We start from the raw sequence: 27,728 nt of genomic DNA, 5'->3' as shown, positions 1-27,728 counted from the left end.
AGTTTGTGCATACAAAGTCACCAAGAGTAGTGGGAAACTGGAAGGGTGGGAAAACATTTTTAAAAGAAAAACAAAGAACCACTAAGCAAGCAATAAGGAAAGGAAAGATAGATTATGAAAGTAAGCTAGCACAAAATATAAAAGCAGATAGTAAGTTTTTATAATTATATAAAGCGAGAAAGATAAGATCTTTATTAGTCACATGTACATCGAAACACACAGTGAAATACATCTTTTTGCGTAGAGTGTTCTGGGGCAGGCCGCAAGTGTCGCCACGCTTCCGGCGCCAACATAGCATGCCCACAACTTCCTAACCCGTACGTCTTTGGAATGTGGGAGGAAATGGGAGCACCCGGAGGAAACCCACACACACACGGGGAAAACGTACAAACTCCTTACAAACAGTGGCCAAAATTGAACCCGGGTCTCTGGCGCTGTAAAGCTTTCTTTCTTTTTCAATCTTTTTATTAAATTTCAAATTAATACACCTAGCAATAGTGATTCTATACATGGTGTGAAGAGATCAGGATTACAATGGTAACAGTTGACATATACAAACACACGGAGTAAAATATATAATCTGAACCTCCCAATCTCTTACTAAATGAACATGATACAAAAGAATTTGGAAAGAAATTTGATGGTATGAAAAGACAACCCCAAAAATAAAACAAAAACCATAGTAAAACGGCAAAGAAAAAAAATAATAATATACAAAAGCAAACCAAAAACTTCACAAAAAAAAAAGCTGGACTGTTATTTCTTTGGTTGGAAAACATTATTATGTCATTAGCTCTGCTCCTCTGTATTCAAATAAAAGGTTATTGAAAGGGATTCAAGAAAGGTCTACTTACATTATATGGAAATACTGAATAAGTGGGCTCCAAATTTCCTCAAATTTAAGCAAAGGATCAACAGTACCACTCCTAATTTTTTCTAAGTTTAAACATGTTATAGTTTGAGAAAACCATTGAAATGTGGTAGGAGGTTTAGGGAAGGATCCTATAGAATGGATCTCTTGGCCCTTAATGTAACACATGCAATCATACAACAGGCTGAGGCGGATAGATGGCCGGACTCCATCAATGGTAACCCAAAAATTGCAGTAATAGGATGAGGTTGTAAATCAATATTCAATACAATTGAAATAATATTAAAAATGTCTTTCCAATATTTTTCCAAAAGAGGGCAAGACCAAAACATATGTGTCAGGGAAGCCACCTCCGAATTATATCTGTCACAAATAAGATTTGTATGGTGATAAAAACGGGCTAACTTGTCCTTAGACATATGGGTCCTGTGAACTACCTTAAACTGTACCAAAGAATGTCTAGCACACATTGAAGCTGTATTGACTAATTGGAGAATTTTCTTACATGTCTCCATAGGTAAAAGTATCTGAAGTTCTCTTTCCCATTCATTCTTAATTTTATTAAGTGTCTCTAGATGTATTTTCATAATCAGATCATAAATTATTGCTATCAAGCCCTTCTGATAAGGATTAAAACCTAAAATTTTTTCTGTAATTTCAATTTTATGTGGTATTGGAAAAGTAGGTAAAATAACTTGTAAAAAATTTCTAATCTGTAAATATCTGAAAAAAAATGTGATCTAGGCAAATTGTATTTATTAGACAATTGTTCAAAAGACAAAAGACAATTATCAACGAATAGATCACGAAGCATGTTATTCCCTTTGTTTTCCATAAAGAAAAAGCTAAATCAATTCTGGATGGTTAAAAGAAAATATTGGATTGGATAGGACTTGATAAAATGAATTTATTCAATCCAAAAAATTTATGAAATTGAAACCATATTCTTATTTTATGTTTAGTTATTGGGTTAATCATTTGTTTACTCAAGTGCAAAGGGGAGCGAAGCTCCTAAAATAGACACTAATGAAAACCCTTACACTGACTCATGCTCAAGATACGCCCATTGGGAACATTGAATTACATCTAAATCTTGTGTCCAAAAAATTAAATATCTAATATTAATTGCCCAGTAGTAAAATCTAAAGTTAGGCAAAGCCATCCCACCATCCTTTTTTAATTTCTGTAAATATTTCTTAATTAACCTTGGGTTTTTATTCTGCCATATATATGAAAGAATTTTAGAATCAATAATATCAAAACAAGGATTTTGAGATGAAGGTTGGAACCGCCTGGAATAAATACAAAAATTTAGGTAAAATAGTCATCTTAACAGCATTGATTTGACCAATCAATGATAGAGACAATGGGGACCATTTAGTAAACAATTGTTTAACATGATCAATTAAGGGTAAAAAGTTAACTTTGAGTAAGTCCTTATGCTTCTTGGTAATTTTAACACCCAAATAGTAAAATAGTCACAGTCACTAATCTAAATGGTAATTGCCTGTAGATTGGGACTTGCATATTTAATGAGAAAAACTCACTCTTATTAAGATTTAATCTATAGCCAGAAAAAACACTAAACCAAGCAAGCGGTGATAATGCTGCAGGAATGGATTTCTCAGGGTTAGAGATATAAAGTAACAGGTCATCTGCATATAGTGATATCTTATGCGTCCCATTTCCACGAGTAATACCAAATATGTTAGGAGAGTCCAGAAGGGCAATTGCCAAGGGTTCCAAGGCAATATCAAATAAAGGGCAGCCCTGTCTAGTGCCTCAAAAAAGCCTGATAAAAGGGGATCTCTGATTATTAGTAAGTACTGAAGCCAAAGGTGTATGATATATCAATTTAATCGCGGATATAAAATTTTGGGCTAAAATTAAATTTCTCAAGCGTGTTAAATAAATATTGCCATTCGACTCTGTCAAATGCCTTCTCGGCATCAAGTGAGATAACACATTCTGGAGTTGTAGATGAAGGGGTGTATACAATATTCATTAACCTCCTAATGTTAAAATGTAAATACTGATTTTTAATAAATCCTGTCTGGTCGTCAGAAATAATTTGTGGAAGTACCTTTTCCAGTCCAGAAGCCAATATTTTGGAAAAAAATTTTGGAGTCCACATTCAATAAAGAGTTAGGTCTGTAAGATGCACATTCGGTCAAATCTTTATCCTTTTAGAATTAAAGAGATGCTTCATAAAAGGATTGTGGTAATTTACCTACTGATAGGGCATCTTTAAAAATCTTACCTAACCAAGGAGAAAGAAGATCAGAAAAAGATTTTAAAAATTCAACTGTGTACCCATCGAGACTAGGTGTTTTACCTGAATTCGTTGAAGAAATTACTTTCTTTATTTCTTCCTCCGAAATGGGTGCATCTACTATTAAATGTTCATTAAGTGATAATTTTGGAATCTTCAATTTCCTTAAAAATCCATGCATTAATGTAGAGTCCTCAGGAAATTCTGATTGATATAAAGAAGTATAAAATTCTTGGAAAGATTTATTAATTTGATCATGGTCAGCCGTCCAATTACCATCTCGTTTACGAACTTTAATAATCTGACGTTTAGTCAAAGCAGCTTTCAGTTGGTTGGCCAATAATTTACCAGATTTATCACCATGTATATAAACTGACTCCTGGTTTTGAGTAATTGATTTTCAATTGGAGATGTTAATAACAAACTACGTTGCAATTGAAGTTCAATTCTCTTTTTATAAAGCTCCAAATTAGGAGCAGAGTATTTTTTATCAATTTCTTTAATCTTATCAACCAATATACGTAATTCATTATTTGTTTTTTTCAATCCAGCAGAGTATGAAGTAATTTGACCACGGATATAAGCTTTAAAGGTATCCCATGATATCCCACTGGAAATTTCTTCCGTGGAATTAGTTGAGAAGAAAAAGGAAATCTATTCTTTAATAAAATTAACAAAGTTTAAATCGTGAAGTAGAGAAGAATTGAATCGCCATTGTCTGACACCAGAGGCTATGTCCACTAATTTGATTGATAGTTTCAATGGCGCATGATCAGAAATGGCAGTTGCATCGTACTTACAGTCAATGACATGGAGCTAATTGAGAGTTGATAAAGAAGTAATCAATTCTAGAATAGTTGTGATAGACGTGAGAGAAGAACGAAAACTCTTTATCATATGGGTGTAGAAATCTCCAAACCTCTAAAATTCCGGAATCAACTAAAAAGGAATCAATAAGAACAGCAGATTTGTTTGGAAGTACTTGATTCGACGCAGACCTATCCATCGAAGGGTTTAAGCAACAATTGAAACCTCCACCCATAATCAACGTATATTGGTTTAAATTAGGAAAAGATGCAAATAAATGTGTAAAGAATTTGGGATGATCGACGTTAGGTGCATAAACATTAACCATAACAACTTTTTTGTTATGAAGTAAGCCAGTGATTAATAAAAATCTACCGTTAGGGTCTGAAATTGTTTCATAATGAACAAATGAAATCGAGGAGTCTATAAAAATAGAGACTCCTTTCACCTTCACTTGTGAATTAGAATGAAACTGTTGACCCCTCCAGAATCTAAAAAAGCGCTGATTATCCTCTCTCCTAATATGAGTCTCCTGAGCAAAAATAATCTGAGTGTTTAATCTGTGAAAAACTTTAAAGATCTTCTTCCGCTTAATTGGATTGTTTAAACCATTCATATTCCATGAAACAAAATTAATCATATTATCCATTTTAATAAACTAAAACGTGGTGTGTAACGGGTTGACCATTAATAGGAAGAGGAAAAAAAAAGTTCAAAGAGGAGCTGGATATGATGACAATTCAGACATATTTGTAGTTTTAAATCAGTCCAGAAGGAAAAAAACTAAACTAAAAACAGCCCAACCCCTCACCCACAAAAGCCCGAAAACTGGCCAATAGACAGCCAGAATGCTACCTACTAAATCCCTTAACCCCACCTCTTTTGGTGGCACATCTCCTAGTTAAAAGGAATGCAAAACACCACCAATAGTCAAAACATGGAGATACAAGTACCAAAAACATTTCAAAAATATAAACATTGAAACAAAACAGCTTACTGAGAAAATTCTACGCAGTTAAAAATTGAAAGACGACATTTAAAAAATACAATCTTACTAATATTACAAAAGAAAAAACAATTAAAAATATTAAAGTAGACTAATAAAAGGAGAAAAAACTTGTAAAATGGAAACATGATAAATATCCATGTTCCAGAACCAAACACAAAAGTGTTAACAAAGGGCAAAAAAGACCTCCAGACTTAAAACGTTCAAATCTGTGAGTTAGTTATTACCTTGTAGACCAAATAGATGTAAAAAATCAAAGAATAGCACGTTTATTAACCACCTGGAGTCGTGCTGTAAAGCTTTACGCTAACCGCTACGCTACCGTGAAGGGTAGCTAAAGAGAACGTAGGTCCCTTGTAAGATGAGAAGGGGGAATTAATATTGGGTAATGTGGAAATGACCAAGGCCTTGAACAACTATTTTGTGTCAGTCTTCGTGGTGGAGAACACCTCTAACATGCCAAAGAGAGATGTTGTGGATGCTATGGGAGGTGAGGACCTTGATACAATCGCTGTCACTAAGGAGGTAGTGAAGAGCAAACTAGTGGGCCTAGAGGTAGACAAGTCCCCTGGTCCTGCTGGGATGCATCCCAGGGTACTGAAAGAAATGGCAGAAGTTATAGTAGAGGTGTTAGTGATAATTTACCAAAATTTCTGGACCCTGGGCAGGTCCCTGCGGATTGGAAGACAGAAAATGTTGAATATCACGCCACTGTTTAAAAAAGGATGTTGGCGAAAGGGATTTGTAAATTACTGCGACAATGATGGCCAGCACCTCCATACTCCTGTCCTTTTTAACTTATCTACAACCACCTTTCCTCCTCCCCATCTCGCAAGGCTCTTCTCCTTCACTGCTTAAAATCTCTCAGAACAGGTGCCTTTTACAATTTAAAACTGAGGTCTGTAGTCCATAAAATACTTGAAGCTATCATTAAGAAAGAGATAGCAAGACATCTGCATAGAACTGATTCCATCAGGCAGACACAGCATGGATTCAGGAAGGGCAGGTTGTGTTTGATAAACTCACTGAGTTCTTGGAGGATATAATGAGCATAGTGGATAGAGAGGAACAGGTGAATGTTGTATACTTGGATTTCCAGAAGGTGCCCCTTAAAAGACATCCATAAGATAAGGAAGCATGGAGCTGGGGGTAAGGTATTAGCATGGATAGAGGATTGGTTAACAATAGAAGGCAGAGAGTTGGAATAAATAGATGTTTCTTTGGTTGGCAATCAGCGGTGAGCGGGATGCCGCAGGGCTCGGTGCTGGGCCCACAACTGTTCATGATATACATTAATGATTTGGAAGAGGGGATTGAGTGCAGCGTATCTAAGTTTGCTGATGACACTAAATTGAGTGGAAAAGCAAATTGTGCAGAGGATGCGGAGAGTCTGCAGAGAGATGTAGATAGGTTAAGTGAGTGGGCAAGGGTCTGGCAGATGGAGTACAATGTTGGTAAATGTGAGGTCATCCACTTTGGAAGGAAAAATAGAAGATCAGATTATTATTTAAATGGTGAAAGATTGCAGCATGCTGTTGTGCAGAGGGACTTGGGAGCGCTTGTGCATGGATCGCAGAAGGTTGGTTTGCAGGTGCAACAGGTTATTAAGAAGGCAAATGGATTGTTGGCCTTCGTTGCCAGAGGGATTGAACTTAAGAACAGGGAGGTTATGCTGCAAATGTACAGGGTACTGGTGAGGCCGCACCTGGAGTACTGCGTGCAGTTCTGTCCTCCTTACTTGAGGAAAGGAATACTGGCTTTGGAGGCGGTGCAGAGGAGGTTCACCAGGTTGATTCTGGAGATGAGGGCTTAGCCTCTGAGGAGAAATTGAGTCGCCTGGGACTATACTCGCTGGAATTCAGAAGAATGAGAGGGGATCTTATAGAAACAGATAAAATTATGAAAGGGATAGATAAGATTGAGGCAGGAAGGTTGTTTCCACTGGTAGATGAGACTAGAACTAGGGGACATCGCCTCAAGATTCGGGGAGTAGATTTAGGATGGAGATGAGGAGAAACTGCTTTTCTCAGAGAGCGGTGAATCTGTGGAATTCTCTGCCCAGGGAAGCAGTAGAGGCTCCCTCATTAAATATATTTAAGAGACAGTTAGATTTTTGCATAGTAGGGGAATGAAGGGTTATGGGGAAAAGGCAGGTAGGTGGATCTGAGTCCACGGCCAGATCAGCTATGATCTTTTTGATTGGTGGAGCAGGCTCGATGGGCCAGATGGCTGACTCCTGCTCCTATTTCTTGTGTTCTTACGTTAACACTATCACATATGGAAAATGTCATAAACGTGACCCTTCTCAGAATATAAAGTTGGTTAAATCAGTTGTCCAAACTCATTCATTTTGAGTTGCATAATTTCAGAGAAGGGACTTGTAAATTACTGTGACAAAGAATGATGGCCAGCACCTCCATACTCCTGTCCTTTTTAACTTATCTACAACCACCTTTCCTCCTCCCCCATCTCACAAGGCTCTTCTCCTTCACTGCTTAAAATCTCTTAGAACAGGTGCCTTATACAATTTAAAACTGACCACTTTGAGGGGTCCTTTCAAGGTGTTACCCCAGACCATAAAAGGATGATTGTTGGTATTGTGTAAGTGTTTACAGGTGAATGAAATATAGTAGTGTGGAAACTGGATCTGGTCTGGCAACTGTAGTGTGTGAACTGTCTGTGGAAGAGTCACTGCCAGTATAGACCATGATCCTTAACTACTCAAGGATGAACAGAACTCTTTATTAATGATATTGTTGAATATATCAAGAGATTAAGAACATGTTTTTGTTTGCTGGTAACATTTCTTACAGGTCTTGATGGAATAGATGCAGGGATGATATTTGCCCTGGCTCAGGTGCGAGATGCAGGGGTCAGGATTGAGATGATAAGAAATTTCTTTGCCTATTCAGCAATAACTCTTTGGAATTCTCTAACCAAGAAAGCTGTAAAGACTCAGTATATTGAAGATGGAAATCAGTAGATTTATAGATATGAAGGAAATCAAGGGACGTAGGGGTAATACAATATGGGAAAGTGCCAGTGAGGTAGAAGGTTTTGCATGGTCCCATTAAATGACAGAGCAGGACTAAGGGGGCTCCTATTTTTGTTCTTAACAAATGTACTGAAAGAGCTTTTTGTTCTCCAGCAACAGATTTGGGAGAACCTGATGCCATGTCAGTTGCCAAATTTGCGTTAATCTTTATGAACAGGCCAGGTTCTGAACATCATACTAACAGATTTATTGTGACAGAGGAAATCTGGCGATGACGGGCTGGTTGTACAGTTGTTTATATTTCAGCAGTGCTCTAGATACCTGTACCATGTGAAGTAAATTCGTAAATTGGTTTATTATTGTCATAAATACCAAGGTACAGTGAAAAACTTCTTGTTTTGCATGCCATCCATACAGATCATTTCATCACATCAGTACATTGAGGTAGTACAAGGGAAAACAATAACAATGCAGAATAATGTGTTACAGTTAGAGGAAAAAGTGGAGTGCAGGCAGACAATAAGGTGCAAGGCCATAATGAGGTAGGTTGTGAGGTCAAGAGTCCATCTTATCGTACAAGAGGACTGTTCAATAGTCCTTGAGCCTGGTGGTATGTGTTTTCAGGCTTTTGTATCTTCTGTCTGATAGGAGGGGGGAGAAGATAGAATGTCAGGGTGGGTAGGGTCTTTGATTATGCAACTCCCTTGTCCACTCGTCCCTCCCCACTGATAAACCCCTCCCTCACCCAGCACTTATGCTTGCAACTGCACCAAGTGCTACACCTTTCCCTACACCTCCTCCCTCACCACCATTTAGGGTCCCAGCCAATCCTTCCAGGTGAGGCAGTGCTTCACCTGTGAGTCCGAGGGTGTCATTTATTGCATCCGGTGCAGCCTCCTGTACATCAGTGAGACCCGATGGAGGTTGGGTGACCGCTTCGTCGAGCACCTTTGTTCCATCCACCTCAACAGCCCAGACCTCCTGGTGGCCACCCACTTCAATTCCACATCCCATTCCCACACTAACATGTGCCACACTGAGGCCAGGCGCAGGCTGGAGGAACAACACCTCATATTCAACCTTGGGAGTCTCCAACCTGATGGCCTCAACATCGATTTCTCTAACTTCCGGTAACCCCTCCCCTTCTTTTTCTAACCCCACCCCCCCCCACACTCCTTTTATATCTTATATGTTTTACCCTTATTCCCGTGGCTCCCTTCCCCTGCCTTAATGACCTGCCCATCTCCTCTCCTCCCCTCCCCCATCCTTTATTCCATGGTCCACTCCCTTCTCCTACCAGATTCCTCCTCCAGCCCTTTGCCTCTTCTACCTCTCACCTCTCAGCTTATTACATCTTCCCCCCTCCCCCACCCACCTACCTACCTTCCCCCTCTCACCTGGACTCACTGATCACCTGCCTGCATGTGCTCCTCCCCATCCCCCCAGCTTCTGCCCTCTTCCTTTCCAGTCCTGATGAAGGGTCTCGACCCGAAACGTCGACTGTTTATTTCTCTCCATGGATGCTGCCCGACCTGCTGAGTTCCTTCAGCAATTTTTGTGTATTGCTCCAGATTCCAGCATCTGCAGAATTTTTTGTTGTCTTGATTACGTCGGCTGCTTTACCGAGGCAGCGAGAAGTGTAGACAGAGTTCATGGAGGGGAGGCTGGTTTCCGTGATGTTGCTGAGCTGTGTCCACAACTCTCTGCAGTTTCTTGTGTGGTTTAGAATCAACCACATTGGTGGGTCTGGAGTGGCATTTAGGTCACAATGGGTAAGAACAACTTATTTCCTTCTCTGAAGGGTGTTAGTCAACTAGATAGGTTTTAAACATTTGTGCCTTTCTGCCTGCTCCGCGATTCATTGAAATTATGTCCTTGACACCATTGTACCTCGACTCTTTCTAACACAATCCTTGTATCTGGGTTCAGTTGGTATCCAAACAATTATTTATTACAATTTGACATGCACTTCACTGAACATTCACTGCCATTGGGGGTAAAGAATTCCAAAAATTTGTAAATCTTTTAATAAAGGAAGAGTATCTCGATGAATTCTAATAAGAACACAGGTGCCTACCTTGTTTAACCTGGTATCTTTGGTTTAATCGGGGATGTCTATGCATGGTACATTGTATGAGTTTAGATGTTTAGATATTTGGGGAATCGAGTTCAGTTCAGGAAAGTGGGACTGAGGTAGAGTCAGCCTGTTGAGTTAGTCTGTGGTTTCGAGTGGCGGAATGGGCACACGGTAGGACAGAGGGAATGGTTTACTTTTCTTGTGTGTTGTGCACAGGATCTGTCTGGTACCTATATTGACCAGGATTTAACTTGATGTGTCTGGTGCTGGGCTTGACCTGATTTATATGTTCATTTCAGGGATGGTGGCCTCAAAAGAGAAAAGGTGAAGGGCACGTACAAAGAGGAGCAGCAGAAGCTCTACAGCAGGACGATAGTGGGGAGCCACAAAGACCGAAGCCGATCCTGAAATCTCTGCCGGACAGCCCATTCCACTGCCAGTCTGGGGATGTCAGCTGACGTACCTTTGGCTGTGTTTCAGGCCCATAATAAACTAAAGGGCTAGAGGCTCTCCAAGTACTTTTTTTTCCGTCTTATTGAGGAATTTAAACCTTGGTATCATGCAGTGGAAAGAAATCTGCTGAGACCTGGACTGTCTGCGTCAGGAAACGGACATGGAAAATGTCCATTAACAATGTGTCTGTGACTGGGGTTGGGGTAGAGTAATGTACCAAGGATGAAAGGGATTGTGCAGCTGGTGCGGGTTATGCCAAGCCCACTTTCTGACCAATTGGGACATTTAGCCATAGTCTTGTGTTTTAGCTCACATGGTCACGGGAGCATTTCTGTTATGGAGGGCAGCTCAAAGGGTGAGAACAGGAAAGGAAGAGAAATACTAAACCTTTGGACAACTAATGGAAGAAGTGTGTTGAAGAGACTCTCTGATGCATATGTACTCATTGTAGTTTGACACCTGTTTAAAGATATGTACTTGCATGCCATTGTTTATTTTATGCCCTTTAAAAACTTTACATAGACTTGTCTTTGTCATTGTAACCAGGAAAGAGAAAATGATGTTGTCTCTTCCACACAGTTGGCCTGACTGCAAACAGATGTGAAGGAAACTTGTTTTTGTACTTAGTTTGCTTCGCTCATACAGAAGACTTGAGGGGAAATCTCCAGTATAATAAGGGAGGTCTCCTGTGTACATGCGTCAGTGCTGTTCCTTGATGATTTTTCTGTTCTTGGAAGCTTATCCTGCTATTCTGTTTTACAGGGGGCATTACTACTTGTGTGTATTTCAGAAATGTGCCCTTAAGCAAAAGTTTTCCAATTTCAGCTTAACATTGATTTTTGTCTGTCTCCCTTTCAAAATTTGGAAGCTGCCTTGAAATCATCTACTGACATAATTCTCGGTGTTTGGTTTTATTATTGGCAGGGCCCATGTTTTTGATATCTCTTCAAGTGTTTCATGTCACATTCTGTGAATCAAACTGAAATAGATTATGGTGGGACCTTGTGAGGAGTTTAAGTTGAACCATTCAAGATTAGATAAGAATATTTACAGACATTTCTGTCAGGTGTCTTAGATTTTTGCAGGATTGTGCTGTTAGATTTGGCCTCAGTTTCTCTCCCAAAATACTGTGCTGACAGCATACTGCATAGTGGTGGATATGTTCATTGGAGTTTTCTGCTGGTCACTCCTCTTGTGGTCAAATGTATCTGTGGTGGTGAGGTGGTTTCTGCCCTTGCCACTTACTGGACCAGTCTGGACGAGCGTGGGGGGACTCAGTTGAAACATAAGATCCTGAGGGTGGATATGGAGAGAATGTGTCCTGTTGTGGGGCAGTCTAGAATTGAGTGCTCCAACGTTCAAAATTGAGGAGTTGCCCATTTTAAGAAAGAGGTGAGGTGATTTTTTTCCTCTGGGTCCTGAGACTTGGAAACTTTCATCCTCAAAAGGTAGAGGAACAGTCTTTGTGTAGAGGTAGGGAGATTCTTGATAAGTGCGAAGGTGAAAGGTTACTGTGAATAGACAGTGTGGAATTGAGGTTACATTCACATCAGTGAGCTTCTGAAACGGTGGAGCAGGCCTGAGGGGCAAGTTGCTGCTCTGCTGCTGACTCTGCTGTGTTACATGTAGGTCCAGGTGTGTCAGTGGTGTAACTACCAAGGACCTGGTGGTGAATGTTTAAATGCATTCTGTGTTTACTTCCCATGTCGTTTTCTTTAAGTTAAATGTGGCCAAGTAATGGTGGATGGATGGTGTGTAGAGCTAATTAACGACATTCTTGGCGTGTGTTTAACTGTGTCCTGAGGTACCTGACGGAAGGACCACAGGGGTATGCACGCTATTACTGTGCTGGGATCGCTTACCATGTCTCCTGGACACGATCAGAAGCTAACAACTGGGCATATGACAAGAGGTGAACTCGTCTAAAGCTGCAACGTGTTTCATGGTGAAATAATTCTGGCCAGTCTCCAGGCACTGTTGTTTATAACATTGAATTAGAAACAAAGTTTCTATGCCTGGATGATGCTGGCAATGTGATGGCACGTGCTGGAGAATAATGGTGGAGGAAGCTGGGGGCTTGCTGAAGAATGAGACAAGTTTGTTGCTAATTTGTCCTTGGGGTAACAGTTAATGAGGACAACTGTGTTCAGGCCGCCAGAGTTTTTGTCTTGGATTGAAACCTGCTTGTTACCTGGATTTATCCAAGATCTCTCATTGTTTTGATTTTCTACCATAATTTTAACCCCCTTTTTATGAGTCTGAGTTCCTGCAACAATCCAGAGTTCACAGCTGAGCTGCGATTTGTTGAACAATTTCACTGATTGATTAAAATGGGTTTAGAGCTTTGTTTCCAATCCAATGTTATAAACAACAAGCTACTGTGCCTGGAGACTGACAAAAGAGGTAATGTGGTAGTGGGCTTGGAACTAGAAGCTTGGCATCTTCAAGATCAGGAAAGGAGAAAGTTACTAAAAAGAAGACAATTGGGCAAAATTTTGACAATGTGGGCTGGGGAAGTTAGTGTTGATGTGAAACAAAGTTCAGACCCTTCAGGTAGCAACACAACTCTGATGGTTTTAATTTTATTTCTATAGATATTCATAATGAAAGGAAATACATGAAACATGTTGCAGCTACAGATGGAGAGTTCACCTTTTGTCATTTGCCCAGTTGTTAGTTTCTGATCACATCCAGGAGACCATGTAAGCAATCCCAGCACAAGGGCGGAACCTTCAGGCTTCACGAATGGATTCTTGCCCTCTGTTGCACTGGATTCTGTGTCTATTTGTACTGAGTTAAAGAGTTGCAAGAACAGAGCCAGTCTGGGACAGCATGAGAGTGACGCTGCATCTGCTTGCTTCCACTAACCATTGCTAGAAAGAAGTGAACATATTTGATGTTAAATGCAAAATAACTTTCAATGATGAAACAGTGTTGCTGGCAACAGTGGAACTGTAGCCCAGAGTCATTCAGCTGATGTCCCAGGGAGGCTGAGCGGAGGAATAGAAGCCCAATGCTTTTTGTCTTTAAGGTTGCCTTCTGGGAGAGAAAATGCTGAGTGCATGTACATGTACAAACCAGTTCATTACTGAAAATTGTAATAAAGGGAACTGGGTAATTCTTGAACTTTGGAATTAAGTTGATGGGATAAGGAGGCATGAAAAGCAATTATTTATTGGTTTACAAACTCTAACAGATAATTGTCAATTATTTTGCACTTTGAACTGCATTTTTCTTTTTGTTTAAGAAATATCTTGTGCATTTGTGACTTCTTTACCTGTTTCTGTCTGGAACAAAGGTTCACACAGATAAAGGAGGCTCATGAAGCACTGAGGGCTGCACTCTTGTGTGACCTCGTTACTTCATGGAATGACCCCACAACATTCTTCTTTGTTTTATATTAAGTTTAGAATATAAGTTTGTACTCCTGCTGCCCTTTATGTGGATGTATTTATTGGAATACACATCACAAAGGAGACATCCACCCCAGTGCAGGTGTTTGAGCAGAATTTGAGTCTCTGTAATCTAACGCTCCTGGCATTAGCCCATTCACTTTTCCCTCGGGCGTATGTAACCTCCTCTTGCAGCAATTTCTGTGTTGGGGAAATTTCCTCTGAATGGCCCAAAATAAAAAAAACTGCAGCAACTGAAAATCCTGAAGAAAGTACGAAATGTTGGAGAGACGCAGCAAGTCAGGCAGCATCTGTGGGGACAAACACAGTTAATGTGATCAAAATTAATGTGTAATCAAAACAGATGGAAGGTCACTGACCTTAAACATTAACTGTTTACTCTCTCCAGATGTTGCCTGACCTACGGAGTATCTCCCCAGGTATTTCAGAATCAGGTTTATTATCACTGACATATGCCATGAAATTTGTTTTGCTGCAGCAGGGCAGTGCATTTGTTTAACATAAATTATGCTATCTACTTCTCAGTTCTGTCCCTCCAGAAACAAACCCTAATGCCTGGTTTGTGGCTTCAGTTAATGAATTTATTGGCATACGTTGTTCCTTAAGTAATCTGTATTCTGAGATTTATTTTCCCCTCTCTCCTTTTCAGATTCTTATTTTCCTATGTGCCTGCCTTTGCTTACCAAAATACATAGTCCCATCTACGAGCTGAGTAATTTATTGTGTTCCTCCAAATTATTAACTACCCTCATTTAGTTCAAGTGCAAAATTAGAAAATGTTCATTTTCAAAGTCTAAGTAGTGAGTATAAATTGTGAAGCCCCCTTTTCATCAACACATCAGAAATAGAAGCAGGAATATACCATTGGCCTCTCATAACCGTTTAATATCAGCCAATTTTTATCTCAGCACCACTTTCCTACACAAACCCCATATCTTTTATTCCTTTAATAGCTAAACGTAACCTTTTATCGCTGTGAACAGCTGCCCTTTTACCATGCCTTGTCAGCGAATGTTCAGTACTGCAAAAAGCTGCAAATGTGAAGTGTGAACAGAAAATGTAAATCCCAGTGTTTGTAGAGAGAGGGACAGAGTGAATGATTTTGGTAAATGATTCCAGTTCTCTCTAATGGTCATTGCCTGTAACTTTAACTCTTTCTTTCTCCACGGTCGCTGCCTGAGCTGAGGAATAGTTCCAGCATTTTCTGTTTTGCGTTTGAATCTTAACCTTGGAAGCAAAGCACAATGAAGTAAATTCATAGAACACAGAAAAAAGAACTGGAATACAGAATTAATGAAACTATAAAAACAGTGGCACAAACAGTGGTTTCGTTGACAATTCCTTCCCTCCCACAGATGCTGCTCAACCTGCTGTGTTCCTCCAGCAGATTGTTTATGGCACAACCTGCTGACTCACAGCTCCAGAGACCTGGGTTCAATCCTGATCTTGGCTGCGGTCTGTGTGGAGTTTACAGTTCTCCATGTGAATGCATAGTTTTCCCCCAGATGATCTGGTGACCCTAAAGACATGTGGGTTGGTGGGTTAGTTGGCTGCTGTACGTTGCCCCGAGTGTACAGGTGAGTGATAGAATCTGGTGGTGTTGATGGAAACATGGGAAGAATGAAATGGCATTATTGTAAATGGGTGCTTGATGGTTCGCACAGACTTGGGCTGAAGGACCTGTTCCCATACAGACTCTTGATGCGGGGTATCGACCCAAAATGTCAATTGTCCCTTTGCCTCCACAGATGCTGCTCGATCTGCATCTGCCGAGTTCCTCCACAGTTTGTCTTTTGCTTCAGGTTCCAGCATCTGCAGTCTCTTGTGTTTCCTGTATGACTCTATTACATGTGGTGGAACATCTCAGAAGGTCTGGTCATTGGATTAATACTCAAGAACCATGATCTTTCTAGAAACCAGGTGAAACGGGCTTTAGTCTGCTGGACCTTATAAGAGTTGTAGGGGACTTGATTGAAACATAAAAGACCCTGAGGGTACCTGGTAGGGGTCACTGCTGCCTGGTGGACCATAAACTTTGTGTTGGGTTTGAGTCTTGATTTTCAAATGCTCTATCCCTTGAATGGCCAATATCTGTCCTTGTGCACTGAAGACCACAGTGAATTTCATTGTCGATGTCTGCCGTTGTTGAGAGACGGCTCCCAAGATAAGAGGAGTGATTCACGTTTTCCAGGGTGGTGGTGTGGGCCATGATTGCTGGAGGGGTGATGTTGTACAGTGGGGACAAGTTGGTGGCCGACCTTTGTGATGTTCTGTGTAAGGCCCTTGTATTCGGTAATAACTTGAAGCTCCAACATGCACACATGCAAGTGTCACCTGCGGACTGCAGCTCTGTGGCTGAAGTTGGGGTGACCGTGGTTCTGGAGTGGAGGGTGATGTAGTTTGAACAAGTTACTCGTTTGTCCTGTAGTACTTAATCTTTAAAGAATCACATGGTATTGCATTGTGACTGTCTCTTAACTGTATCAAGAAACCAAGCTGACGTGTCATTGTAGCGAGTGCCAACCAGTTGTGAAGAAGACTAAGTTAAATTAAAATTCTAGAGTTTTCATGAAAAAGGAAATTTGAAAGTAAACATTTCACAATATTTTAAGTTGCATACAGCTTGTGTTATAGGAGCTTGTGTAGAACCAACCCAGTGCTTAATAAGTCTCCAGCCATACACACTGTCAGCAGGTGAAAGCTGCCACATGAATCCTGTACCCAGCCTCGGGCTCAGAGCTGACAGGCAGAGTAAGTCGTCCCATCTCTGATACAGACTCTGAACTGCAGGGAGAATCCCAAACTTAAACAAGGCACAACACCTAAAGTTGCACGTATCACAGTTGAAAGTCAATGGAAAGGAATGGGAAAAAATTTTTTAAAGAATAGAGCGGATTTGCTGGAAAGTTTTACTGAGTCTGGTTAACTGTAACTTAAGAGTCGGGTTCAGCTCAGACCTATAGTCCTTCCATAGACTGGAAAGTTAATCCACTCCTCTCCAGCTGCGGATAGTTCCCCAACTGTGGTGTCTGTCCAGCTTCTTCTGTTAGATTGCCATATTTTGAGTGTGTGATATATTTTGCTTTCTGAAATAAAAGGCGTTTTAACAGCTTCAAGTTACACTTTCTCCTTGGAATATCTTGTGTGACTGAATTCAAAGGCTCGTTGTTGGAATGGTCAGGAAGTAAACCAGGTGAGCACAACTGGGAAGATAGCTGTGTCCATCAGTACCACAGACAGGGTTGGTGGTGGTGGCTAACAGGTAATGGGCTGGTGTTTGTAAGGTGGTGCACTCTTCATGCTTACACAAGGTCTCTGTGTGTTCCCAGTGCATGGCCTGAAGGAGCTGGACACCATTCAAATGTTCCTCCCCCTCGTGCCAGAGATCCTCAGGAGTCAATGGGAAGTTGTATCTCTTCAAGGAAACTGAGCACATCCTCAAATCATTTCCTCCATTTGCCTGGTAGTCTCCCATGACAAAGCTGGGAAGAGTGTGTCTGTTTCCGGAGTGTGGTGTTGGGCATGCGAAACGTGGCTATCCAACACAATCAATTGAGCGTAGTTAGTGCCTCAGTACTGGGGATGTGGGCCTGGGAGAGGAGACTGAAATTGGTCTGTTTGTCCATCCAGTGAATGTGGTGTATTTTGTAGTGACAGCTCTGGTGATGTGTTTCCAGTGCTGTGAGAAGTCTGCTCTAGACAGTCCGAATCTCAGAAGTGCAAAGGAGGACACTGCTGCCCAGAAAACGGCGAGTTTTGTGCCAGGTCTGAGGTCCTGATCTTCACATACCCTTCTCTACCATTGACCAATGATGGGTTAATTTCAGATCAATGTCTTCCTTTGTTGAGAAATGGCTGCAGAGGAATAGGAAGTGTCCCAGGCCTTCTCATGTCATGCTATCAACCTTTATTGTTGGAGGGCAGGTGCAGGGAAAGCAGTTAGTGGAGCACTTCTGTCATGCGGATGCTGAGTGTAAGACCTTGTCTGTCTTGGTCAAAGTGTCAAGTATGGTTTGCAGCTCAAGCACAATTGCAAGTCTCATCAGCATACAGTAGTGTAGCTGGACTGCTGAGGTTTGGGTAACCTTCCTTCTGGAATATAGACAGAGAACAGTACAGCACTAGTTGAACAGTTCCCTACTACTTCTGAAAGTTTACTCCCTCAAGAAATTTGTTAGGAGATGAGATGTAACACCACAGCAAGAAAGATTGAGAGAAGTGTTGGGCAATGATGCAGCCTTGTTTAACACCAGTCTTCACTGAGAGTGGTTCTGTTGTAGAATAATTGGTTAATATCCTGGCATGTATGCAAAGGTGAGATGGATACTGTGGGCAGCCAACTGATGGATCCAAAGGTCTCAGCAAAGTTGAAGAAAGCCCTGTATAGTTGCTGGTACTGCTCCCTACATTTTATTTGTGTCGTTGAGCAGTGAAGATCACATCCATTGTGCATCTGGTTGGACAGAATCTGCACTGTGATTTGGGCAGCAGGTAGTTAGGGAATGAGGCAGACAGTGAGGAGACCCTTCTTTATATACTACAGTCAGACCTGTCTGCTTACTTGAAGATGGTCATGATTATAGCATCTCCAAGGTCTCACAGGAATATTTCCTCTTCCCAATTGTGGGTATTGAGACACCTAACCACAAAGAAGATCATAGTATACTGGCTGCCAGTGAGAGTTCTATCAGATGGTGGTTGGGGAGGGTGGGGTGTTGGGGGTGGTGTTACAGGAGTCACTTTCCATGCACTTTCTGTACCAGAAAATGCGCAGGTTTTCTTGAGCATGGTCCTAATGGGTGGGAGTTACTGTGGGTTGGAGTTACTTCAGACATTGATTCAGACAATCTCTCACTTCACCAAACTTGCATTAAGCAAGAGAAAGTGAAGAATCCTCGCACATCACAGGAGGCCGTTTGGCTGCATTAGATCCCGTTAACCTGTCGTCCATCCCATTTTCCCATTGCCCTGCAGATTATCTTTGTGCACCCATCACCTTTCCTTTTGGAAGCTGCTGGAATGTTTTCACCAGCACGGCAAATAATGAGTTCTAGATCCCCAATGGGCAGAAAGAGTCTTAACACATATAAGGAAGAATCTTGCTGAAGTAAATATTGGTCCCCTTAAAGAATTAATAATGGGAAATAAAGATATTGCAGAGACTATGGACAAGTATTTTGTCTATGTCCTCGTGGCGGAAGATCATTGGGGGAAACAATGCTAAGGAAGCAGGGACACGAGTTGGTCAGTTAGCCTGACATCTGTCACTGGGAAAATGCTGGAATCCAGAAGGATGTAACGGCAGGTCATTTAGAAAATCATACAACAAGCACAGTTGACATAATTTAATAAAAGGGAAATCAGGACTGAGAAATTTATTGGGGCCCTTTGCGTATTTCACGAGCAGGATGAGTAATGAGAAACCAATAGGTGGATTTTCAAAGGGCAGCCAATAAGGAACCAAATTAAAATGAGCTAAGAGCTCAGGATGTTGAGGGTGATGTTCTAGCCTGAATGGAAGATTTCCAGTTACTGAAAGCGATATTGTGCTGAATAGGTTGTTTTCAGGGAGTGTTAAATGGCAGGGTACTGCAAAGAACAGAATGATATTGGAGTGATGTGAACAGATTCCCCAAGATAGCAGGAGAGGTGGTGACAAGACAGGGAATACTGGGCATTTGCCTTTATTAGCTGAGGTATGAAATACAGGCCACTCCATCTCTCTGCTTATAATTACAGTACTTTTGGCATCTTTGCCTGCTTCTGGCCTACTACTAATCTTTGCAACATTGTGTGCTTTTTTCCTGATTTAATGCCACTCTTAACTTCCCTAGTTAGCCACGGGTGGTGCCTTTCCTTCACTGGAATATACCTTTGCCGAATGAAAAATCTTCTTAAATGTCTGCCACTGCACATCTACCGCCTTGTCCTTTAATTTCCCTGTCCAGTTTAGCCAACATCCCACAGTGGGGGCATCAGAAACAGGGAGGCAGAGGTTTAAGCCGAGAAGAAGGAGTTTAAGGGGATCTGAGGGGTGCATTTTTTTTTTACACAGAGAGTTGTCGATATCCAGAACATGCTGCCAGAGGAGGTGGTGGAGTCAGATGTTTAAAAAGCATTTAGACAGACACTTAAATAGGCAAGACAGAAAAATACAGTCCTAGTACGGGCATATGGGATTAGTGTATGTGATGGGCTGAAGGGCCTGTTTCTGTGCTGTACTCAGTTGGAATCGTTGGAATCACTTTTATTTAAATTTAAGAGACCAGTTTCAGACCCAAGTTTCTCATCCTAAAACTGACTTTTAAATTCTACGATACTATGATCACTCTGGGGATCCTTTACTGTGAGATAATTAATGAATCCAGTCACAATACCAACCAGACTGAAAATAGCCTGCTCCCTGGTTCGTTCCTCAACGTATTACTCTAAGAAACCATCCTGAGCACATTCCCTGAACTTGACGATTTGCTTTGGATGGTTAAAATCACCCATGGTTATCACTAAACCTGTCTCAAGTCCCTTTGACTTCCACTCTGTCCTACAGTACAGCTACGGTTAGGAGCTCTATATCAGTAAGTTGGTTTATTATTGTCACATATACTGAGGTACAGCGAAAAACTTGTCTTGCATGCCATCCATACAGATTATTTCATTACAACAGTCTGTTGAGGTAGTACAAGGAAAACAATAACAGAATGCAGAATAAAGTGTCACAGTTACAGAGAAAGTGCAGTGCAGACAGACAATAAGGTGCAAGGTCATAATGAGCTAGATTGTGAGGGCAAGAGTCCATCTTATGTACATCTACCTCTCACCTGGGCTCACCCATTACCTGCCAGTTTGAGCTCCTTCCCCTCCCCCAACCGTCTTATTCTGGCTTCTGCCCTCTTCCTTTCCAGTCCTGATGAAGGGTCTTGACCCAAAACATCAACTGTTTATTTCCCTCCATGATGCTTGACCTGCTGAGTTCCTCCAGCATTTTGTGTGTTGCTGCATCTTATACTACAGGACCATTCAATAGTTTTATAACAGCGGGATAGAAGCTGTCCTTGAGCCGAGTGGTACGTGCTTTCAGGCTTTTGTATCTTCTACCCAATGGGAAGGGAGAGAAGAGAGAATGTCCGGGGTGGTGGGGTCTTTGATTATGTTGGCTGCTTTCCCGAGGCAGTGAGAAGTGTGGACAGAGTCCATGAAGGGAAGGCTGGTCTCTGTGATGTGCTGAGCTGCGGCCACAACTCTCTGCAGTGTCTTGCAGTCTCGGACGGAGCATTTGCCATACCAAGCCGTGATGCAGTTGGACACCACGCTTTATGTCGTGCAAAAGGTTCTGTGGTACTCTTACACCTCACCAACTGATTGTACATCTTGAACTTCTGCACCAATATCATTCCTGATCTCATCCTTTATTGCTGGAGCTACCCCACCTCATTCTGTAGCCATTGAGGATTGGACTGTCCCCAGTGGGCTCCAAGCAACGGGATGACTTCAGCTGCAACCTTCCCTACGGCAATCTTGGTCTTGCCCTACGATAGCGGTTTCCCCTGTCTCTCCATCCCTCCGCATCTCCTCTCCAACTTAAAACTAACTTGTTCCTCTCGTTTCCAGTTCTGATAAAAAGTTCTTCCACTCAGAACATTGACTCTGTCTTCATGAAGGCTGACTGCTCTGCTGAGTGTTTGCAGTATCTTCTGCTTTTATATTTCGAAAAGGAATAATGTCAATTTCTCACTGTGATCTGTGCACAGAATGAAAAGGATGCGAAAGGTTTGAAGTGCCTATTGCAAGTCGGTAGCTGACTCGGTCATCTTTCGGGAATTAATGAGGCTTCAGAGGAGCGGAAGGGAGGGACGTCTGGCGAATCCGCGTTTAAACAATGAGAATTGAAATTGATAGTCAACATCTCGCTCATCCTGTCCCAGGTCAGTCTCATAAATCCATGGAAATAACATCAGCGGAAATAGTGCGAGTACATTAGGCCGGCGGGGCGGGGCGGGGCGAGGCGAGGCGAGGCGAGGCGAGGGCGCTGCCCGCCGCCGGGGCTCTCCCGGCCAGTGTGGATGGACCGAGAACCCGGGACAGCGCTTTGTGCTGACCGCCACCAATCGGCGAGCGACACCAGATCTACGATGACGTCTCTCAAGACCGGCCAATCAGAAAGTGAGCTCTCGCAATCCTTCATTAGCATACAGCCATGGGGGCAGCGTATATAAGTGGGGGTCGGCGCGCCGGCCCTCCATTGTTGCGGGGAAGTTGCTGCTGAAGATGCCGGACGATAAGAAAGCGGCTCCCAAGAAGGGCGCGAAGAAAGCCATGAACAAAACGCCGGTGAAGGGCGGCAAGAAGCGGAGGAAGCTGAGGAAGGAGAGTTACTCCATCTACATCTACAAGGTGATGAAGCAGGTTCACCCCGACACCGGCATCTCCTCCAAGGCCATGAGCATCATGAACTCGTTTGTCAACGATATTTTCGAGCGGATCGCGGGCGAGGCTTCCCGCCTGGCCCATTACAACAAGCGCTCGACCATCAGCTCCCGGGAGATCCAGACGGCCGTGCGCCTGCTGCTGCCCGGGGAGCTGGCCAAGCACGCCGTGTCCGAGGGCACCAAGGCGGTGACCAAGTACACCAGCTCCAAGTGAGGCTCCAGCGCAGGTCCCCTCAAAACAAAGGCTCTTCTCAGAGTCATCGGAAGCCAATATTAAAGGAGTAGCTGTACCGACACTTTGTATAGACTGGGTCGTTTGCATTTATCTTAATTCTATGTTTTTAGTTGAGAATTCCTTCTGTATTTTTATGGCTCAATGTTGTTGAGGGGTTCTCGGAATTGCCTTGTACCTCCTGTTTACTTTCGGACTGAACTGATCGCCGTTCGCAGTTATTTTTAAACGAAGGAGCCAGTGCAGTGATTGTGTTGTCTGAATGCCAATTAACGGCTCCCAGTAACCCCGTGTAGCTGGTCCCCAGCTCTGCAGTACTGTCGCTGGTTTTATTCTGTCAATGTTGATTGTGACTGTTGTTCATTAAATTAGATCTTTTTCTCTAAATCGAGTGTGTTCAATCCGAGCAGCTTTACACCGTGCAGACAAAGGCCTCTGTAGGACACAGAACAGGTGTGGGAACACGCAGCCGGCAAATTCTCCGGCACGGTGGGTACGGCTGAGGCGGTGGGTACGGCCCGGTTCCGTTTCAAACCGCAGTTCCGGTCGGTTAACGTTTTCCGAAATCGCGGTTCGGTGGCCGCTCCTTTTATTTCGCCCAATTCTGTAGCGTTGACTGGAAACCCGGGGCTCGTTCTCCCGGCGCCTGGAACCGTAAATGTCTGGAGAATTACTGCAAATTACGTAGAATGAACTCAAAACACCCGCAATGGTTGAAATTGTCGAGCTGAGCCGGGATTCCGGGTCACCGCCGGCTCCAACAGTGTTTACAACACGCCGTCAGCTAGCGCCGCACAAATCCCATGGACATTCCGTCCCTTGTATACGCAGCACCTGCTCGGAGCATCAGATATGTTGCAAACTGAGAGCCAGATCACCACGAAAAAAATATTTTAAACAGAATCCAGTAGTTTCATGATCCCATCATCATCTCCGATACTAGCTTCTTATTCCATATTAATTCAGCTCCCACGTGCATTCCACTTGACAAATCCTAAACCAGGTTTCCTACAACCTATGAAAAATAAATCTGAGACGAAAACAGAAAAGGCTTGAAGCGCACTTCAGGCCGGGCAGCGTCTGTGGGGAGATTCTCCGAGTTCTGGTGAAGGGCGCCGGCTCTGAAACTTTAACTGCTTCCCTTCCCGCAGATGCTGACGGGTGTTTCCAGCATTTTCTGTTTTATGGCAGTAAAGGAAATCGAGACAAAATTACGCACCAACGACTCCAATGTTAATGTCAACACTGGTCAGAGAAACAAATATTCTCTGAATAAAACACGCGCTGGACAATGCACGCTGCTATTTAGTTTCAGGAACCATCATGTAAACTCAAATACAAATTAAAACAAACGAATCACACACTGCAAGTTATTTACAGCTTGTTTTAGTTGTTTAGCTGAATGTGGTGTCATTTTCAAGCTGCCACTTATTGTCACTGCCCGTTGTATTCAATGAACTATTGGGCCATTTCAGAGGGCAATTAAACCCACCAAACTGGACTGGGATATCGGCCAGAGCAGGTCGGGACAGCAATTTCCCTCACGGGACATCAGGTTGTTTTTTTTTAAACAGAATGTGGTAGTTTCACGATCACCATTATTATTTCTGATACTTTGTATTAGCTTTTTATTCCATATTATTTAACACCCATGGTAACGAGAGATGCCGCCGCACACATCCCAAACCCCACACTGAACACAGACAAGTATCCCCACACTTGTGTGGAAGTTGCGGAATAGCAAGAGTTACAATAGTGTGCAGCTGTACAAGGTCCTTGGAAGAATAAACTCCCCCGAGAACAGCATGAAATACCAAGGACATGACCAGACTCAGCAGACCAGACAAAGTGAAGATGCTAATGAAGGGAAGCACGCAGGAACTATTGGACAATGACTCTCTCCTAAAACCAAGATATGATGGGCCGCTTCTGATCAGAGTAAATGTAAATAAAGGATTGAATAACGTGTGGCTTCTACTGGTCATTAATGCCTGTAAGTACATCGTGACTGGTGATTTTATTCCTTGTATGCTAATAAAGAATGGGAAAGGATGTAAAATTTCAACTGGTCAGTGGTTGTATAAAACTGACAATTCTGAGCAGAAGTTTTCGAGCGGTTCAGTAACTGGTGTCGGGCCGCCCTCCCTGTGCACAGGTAAATAAAGCTCGATTGGGAAACGTTTACTGGTTGTCAGAGTCCAGTTGATCGGCGACAACACACTCAATGGAGAATGAATCTGACAACGAAACACACACAGACCTACAAATAGTAGTGATGCAGAATGAATTCCACAAGCGTGTTACACGGGACTAGCATGTACAACATGGTAAACATGAAACAGCCCCGGTGAGTTGGGAACGGGGCACAAAGCAGAAGAACGACGCGTTATTTCTGTGGTGCCACCATTCAGCAAGGTTGATTTGTGGCTTTATTCTACATGGTTGGCTTAACATAATAGAAAATCTATGACACAGATGGAAGCCTCATTTGTCCCTGTTCCAGTCAAAGGGAACAATCCAGCCTAACCCCTCTCTTCTGTATCTGTTACTTCGGCTTAAACAACCTGTCAATCTCAGATGCAAAATTAATAAATACCCAAGCATTTGCAGAAAAGAGTTACAAACGTGTGTGTGTGTGTGTGTGTTTGTTTGTTTTTTAACTGACAATCTCCCAGTATGACATACCCCTCAGTGCCAGAACAACTCGGATGTGGTATTATGCGGGGCATTATACAACTGATATTCATATACAATAAGCAGCATTTCATAAGACTGCCTTAAATATTTTCTGTAACTATACATGAGATATTAATGTACTTAGACAAGGTCTGGCTTTTGACTGTGTCTACCTAGTCACACTGTTCCACTATTTCATGTCCAAAGTAGAATCTTCACCCCATTTACTCAGACTCAGAATTATGCAGCACAGAGAGGGGCCCCTCAGCCCAACTGGTCCACGAGTCAGTCCCATTTGCCTGTGTTTGGCCCATGTCCCTCTCGACCTTTTCTGTCCATTGCTGTTGTCACCGAGTAACTGGACTCTGACAACTTGCTGTCATTTCTCAATCACACTTCATTTACTTTTGCACAAGGAGGACAGTCCAGCCCCCGTCACTGAACTATTCTGAAGTTTCTACACAGAATTGTCAATTTTATGCAGATATTGACCAATTGAAAATTTGCACTTTCCAATCCCTTATTTGCATTAAAAAATATACCAATCCTGATACATTCTTCAGGTGTTAATAACCAATAGAACTACACACTACTCAATCCTTTATTTGCATTTAGTCTGATCAAAAGCAGTCAATTATACCTTAGTTTAAGTGAAAGCTATTTGTCCAATTGAAAAATGCACATTTCAATCCTTCATCAGCACCCTTCTCTGGTTCCGGTTTGCCTGGTGACCTCGGGCCCCAGGCTGTACAAAGAGGAGCTCTGCTCTCAAGGACCTTGCTCAGCACGGGTGACTGCACACTGTTGGCACGCTATCTCTGCCTGCACACTGTTTAACCCTCGCCTTGCCACAGCTTCCACAATATAACTGTCCAAATGTCATTGTAATTGTACCACCTCTACAGCATCCTCTGGCAGCTCGTTCTACACACCCACCACCCTCTGTGAAAAGCTTGCCCCTCAGATTTCCTTTAAATGTTTCCCTATCACCTTAAACTTGTGCCCTCTAGTTTTAGACTCCCCTACCCTGGGAAAAAGACTGACCATTCACTTATCTATGCCCCTCGTGATTTTATATACCTCTACAAGGTCTTATACTCTAGGGAGAAACCCCCCAACCTATCCAATCTCTTCTTTAGACCTCAAGCTGTCCAGTCCTGGCAACATCCTTGTAAATCTTTTTTGTGCCCCTTCCTAGAGCTGGGGACCAGAGCTGTACACAATATGCCAAGTATGGTCTCACTTGTACAGCTGTAACCTGATGTTCTCACTCCTGTACTCACTGCCCTGTCCAATGAAGGCAAATGTGCCAAATGCCTTCTTCACCACCCTGTTTACCTACTAATATCTTTGTAACTTAATGTTCCATTCACACTTCTAATGGTTCCTCCAAACTTTGTGAGATATTCCATTTTGGATATGTGAATCCCCATCCCATTATCTTAAATAATTTACCAGATCACGGATAATAATGCCCCAACACAATGGCAGAGTGCTGATGGTGGTAGAGCCACTGCCTCAGAGTTCCAGAGACCCTGGTTCAATCCTGCCCCCTGGTCCTGTCTGTGTGGCCATTGCACATTCTCCCTGTGATTAGAAGCAAAGTACAAATATTTGTTCAAAGGAAACACATCTTCTGATTAAAACCAGCAGCAGTGGTGTTTTTCCCACAAAGACGTGCAGATCAGTGGGTTGCTGGCCACTGTAAATTGCCCCTCATGTGTAAATGAGTGGTAGAATCTGAGATGAGGTTTCAGGAAAAGTGGGAAGAATAAATGGGCCTGATGTAGGGTTCGTGTAACTGGGTGCTTCATGGCTGGCATGGACTCAGTGGGCTGAAGGGCCTGTTTCTGTACTGTATGAACATGATTCCATGAGAGAAGGACACCAAGAATCACACGCTGTTGGTTAGTACATTACTCCACTATCTGTCTCCTAACCCGCCACTAGAGGAGTCCACTTGACTAAATGGACACATGAATAGAGTGATGTGGGGCACATGTGGTTAGTCTGTGGAAGGTTGCAGGGAAGATTGAGAATGTGGTTAAGACACATTCAGGATCCTGGGCTGTATAAATGGACCCAGGAAGGAAGAACAAGGAAGTCATGATGAACCTTTAGAAAAGGCTGGTTCAGTCACACCTGGATTACTGTGTCCCGTTCTGGGAACCACATTTTAGGGAAGATGTGGAGGCTTTAGAGAAAGTGCAGAAGTGATTTACCAACATTAGTCCAGATACGAAGGATTTTAGTTAGATGGACAGATTAGAGAAGCAGGGGTTGCTCTCCTTGGAACAAACAAGGTGTGAGATCTGACAGAATATTTAATGTTATGAAGGGGAGGAACAGAGTAGAGATGGAAACTACTCTGTCTGGTAGAAGGATGAACAATCAGCCAACATGGAATGAAGATGACTGATAAATAACCCAAAAGGGACATTGCAGTGAGCGGCTTGGGTGTAGGGTGCACTGCCAGGGGTGGGGGGGGGGGGGGGGGGGG

General features: G+C 42.5%; 2 protein-coding genes across 2 annotated transcripts in view; both read left to right on the top strand.

The window, feature by feature from the left end:
- gpat4 (glycerol-3-phosphate acyltransferase 4) overlaps positions 1–17,014 on the top strand; it is an 83,108-nt gene extending 66,094 nt beyond the window's left edge. Inside the window, exon 12 of the mRNA XM_052040799.1 lies at positions 10,328–17,014. Within this exon, the coding sequence (XP_051896759.1) occupies positions 10,328–10,436 (109 nt within the window). The 3' untranslated portion in view covers positions 10,437–17,014. The remainder of the gene's footprint in view (positions 1–10,327) is intronic.
- Positions 17,015–22,130: 5,116 nt separating this feature from the next.
- Positions 22,131–22,939, top strand: LOC127584284 (histone H2B 1/2-like). The gene has a single exon (XM_052040950.1). The coding sequence runs from the start codon at positions 22,160–22,162 to the stop codon at positions 22,532–22,534; it is 375 nt and encodes a 124-aa protein (XP_051896910.1). The 5' UTR covers positions 22,131–22,159; the 3' UTR covers positions 22,535–22,939.
- The last annotated feature ends 4,789 nt before the right edge of the window (positions 22,940–27,728 follow it).

Source organism: Pristis pectinata, chromosome 29 (assembly GCF_009764475.1).
Source record: "Pristis pectinata isolate sPriPec2 chromosome 29, sPriPec2.1.pri, whole genome shotgun sequence".
NCBI lineage: Eukaryota > Metazoa > Chordata > Chondrichthyes > Rhinopristiformes > Pristidae > Pristis > Pristis pectinata.
The sequence above is the reverse complement of the archived record's forward strand: the minus strand, read 5'-3'. Positions and strand labels throughout refer to the sequence as shown.

Excerpts from the sequence above, each read along its gene's own strand:
- LOC127584284 (XM_052040950.1), top strand. The coding sequence starts at position 22,160 with ATGCCGGACGATAAGAAAGCGGCTCCCAAGAAGGGCGCGAAGAAAGCC.